Source organism: Condylura cristata, unplaced genomic scaffold, assembly GCF_000260355.1.
Source record: "Condylura cristata isolate star-nosed mole 26May11 unplaced genomic scaffold, ConCri1.0 scaffold00035, whole genome shotgun sequence".
Lineage (NCBI taxonomy): Eukaryota > Metazoa > Chordata > Mammalia > Eulipotyphla > Talpidae > Condylura > Condylura cristata.
Window position 1 is genome coordinate 15750462 of NW_004567136.1, and position 1809 is coordinate 15752270.

At 75.0% G+C, this 1809-nt stretch overlaps 1 protein-coding gene across 1 annotated transcript in view; it reads right to left on the reverse strand.

The window, feature by feature from the left end:
- IL16 (interleukin 16) overlaps window positions 1-1809 on the reverse strand; it is a 12874-nt gene that overhangs the window by 1852 nt on the left and 9213 nt on the right. Inside the window, exons 11-12 of the mRNA XM_012732698.1 lie at window positions 844-1809; window positions 108-565 (exon numbers count right to left, since the gene is read on the reverse strand). Coding sequence (XP_012588152.1) covers window positions 108-565; window positions 844-1809 — 1424 coding nt within the window. The remainder of the gene's footprint in view (window positions 1-107; window positions 566-843) is intronic.

Sequence of the window (1809 nt, forward strand, 5' to 3'; positions counted from 1 at the left end):
GGGGCGAGGGCGAGGAGGCCCAGGGCTCGGGTCTGCCCACCAGGCTCTGCAGAGGCTGTGACCTCCGTCGCCCGTCCCTCGGGCCAGCAGCCGTGCGGACGCTCAGCAGCCTCGGCCGCCCAGGGCCTGCCCAAGCCACCCTGGCCGCGGGGCCGCAGCCCTCCCTCCCCAGGCCCCTGGGCACTGCAGCACACGGAGGTGGGCTGGCCGGACAGAGTGGGCCGCGGGCGCTCCTGGGCCCCGACGTGCGCCCCAAGCCGGGGACTGCCACGGGGTGAGGGGAGCCCCAGGGCCCGGCCTAGGACGACGCAGGACACTGAAGGGTAGGCCGGGCGGCTGCAGACGGTGGCCGGTGGGGGCGCGTGTCCCGGGACACCCTGGGTGGGCAGCACTGACCTTCAGCGCGGCCTCGTCCAGGCCCTTCACCTCCTCGACGAGCTCCTTCAGCTCCTCGGCGCCCAGCAAGGAGAGGACAGACTGGCCCGATGGCGGGGGGCGGGGGCCCCGGGCGCCGGCCAGCACGGGCTCTGCCAGGCCCTCCGTATACTCCCGCAGCTCCGAGAGGCTGTGGGGAGGCCCCCAGCGGGCAGCGTTCACAGGAGTGGACACCGCAGGGCTGGCCCAGCGCTGACGTCAGCCACGGTGCCCTCCAGTGGCCAGAGGCTCCACCTGGCCCCACGTGGTTGGCCCTGGCACTGGCCCTCGCTCGTGGGTCAGCGGTGGGGACAGCCCCTCCCAGCAGCAGCCCGCTTGCCCACAGGTCAGGAGCCCTTAGCGCGGGGGAGCCTGGCAGCCACGCGGGGAAGATGACAACTCTGAGGCCGGCAGGCCGCCCACACTCACCTGAGCGAGAAGCCCGTGTCCAGGGAAGGGTTGTCTGCCGTGCTGGGGGCCCCTGGGTCCTCGCTGGCCGGCAAGGCCCCATGCGGGGGGCTGCCTGGGCTGAGGGCCCCTGAGGGGGCGGTGGGCAGGCCCAGCAGGGACCTCATGACAGCCGAGGACACCTGGCTGCTGATGGCGTGCAGCCCGCCAGCATCCTGGCCCGGCCCCCCACTGGCCGCCCGGCTGCCCACCAGGGGCAGGCTGTGCGCCCGCTGGCCAGGCAGCTTGGCCCGGGGCAGCGCACAGAACGGCCTCGAGGGGGGATCCGGGCCAGGGCCTCGGGCTGCCTGACCAAGCTGCCCCCCCGAGGGCGGGGGCCCCTCCACCTGGGGGACACCGGCCTCTGAGTCTGCGGGGGGCACTGGGGGCGGCGGCTCCTGTGCCGGCTGCTGTGGCTCAGGCTCGGGGGGTGCCCCTCGCCCTGAGAGAACCGGAGCCCAGACGGGCGGCTTGGTAGCCGCCCCCGGGGGGCTGGGGGGCTGGAGGCTGAGTCTCTGGGCGCACCTGTCGGGCAGCTGCGAGGCACCGAAGGTCTCGAAGGAGCTGACCCTCTGCCGGACGGAGGCGGCTGCCCGCGCAGGGGAGCCCGGGGTGGGCAGCCGCCAGGAGTCCGAAGTCCGACTCCTCAAGCCCTTCAAGCTTTGGCGAAACCAGGCTGGCTTGGGGGCCACGGGGGGGCCCTTCTTCACCGTGCTACCCTCTGCCGACTTGGGGAGGCTGGGGGCGCCCCCCAGGGCGTCCCGCAAGGCGGGGGCCCCCTCCCGTGCTTCGGACCCCTCTCCCAGGCTGGCGCTGGGCTGCGGGGGCGCCTGGCCGAGGCTCTCGCCCATGAGGGGGCTGAACAGGTGCTTGATGCAGTCGGAAATCCGGGCCCAGGGGTCCTCGGCGGCGGCGTCGGGGCCCTGGTCCGCGCGAGCCTGCCGCCGG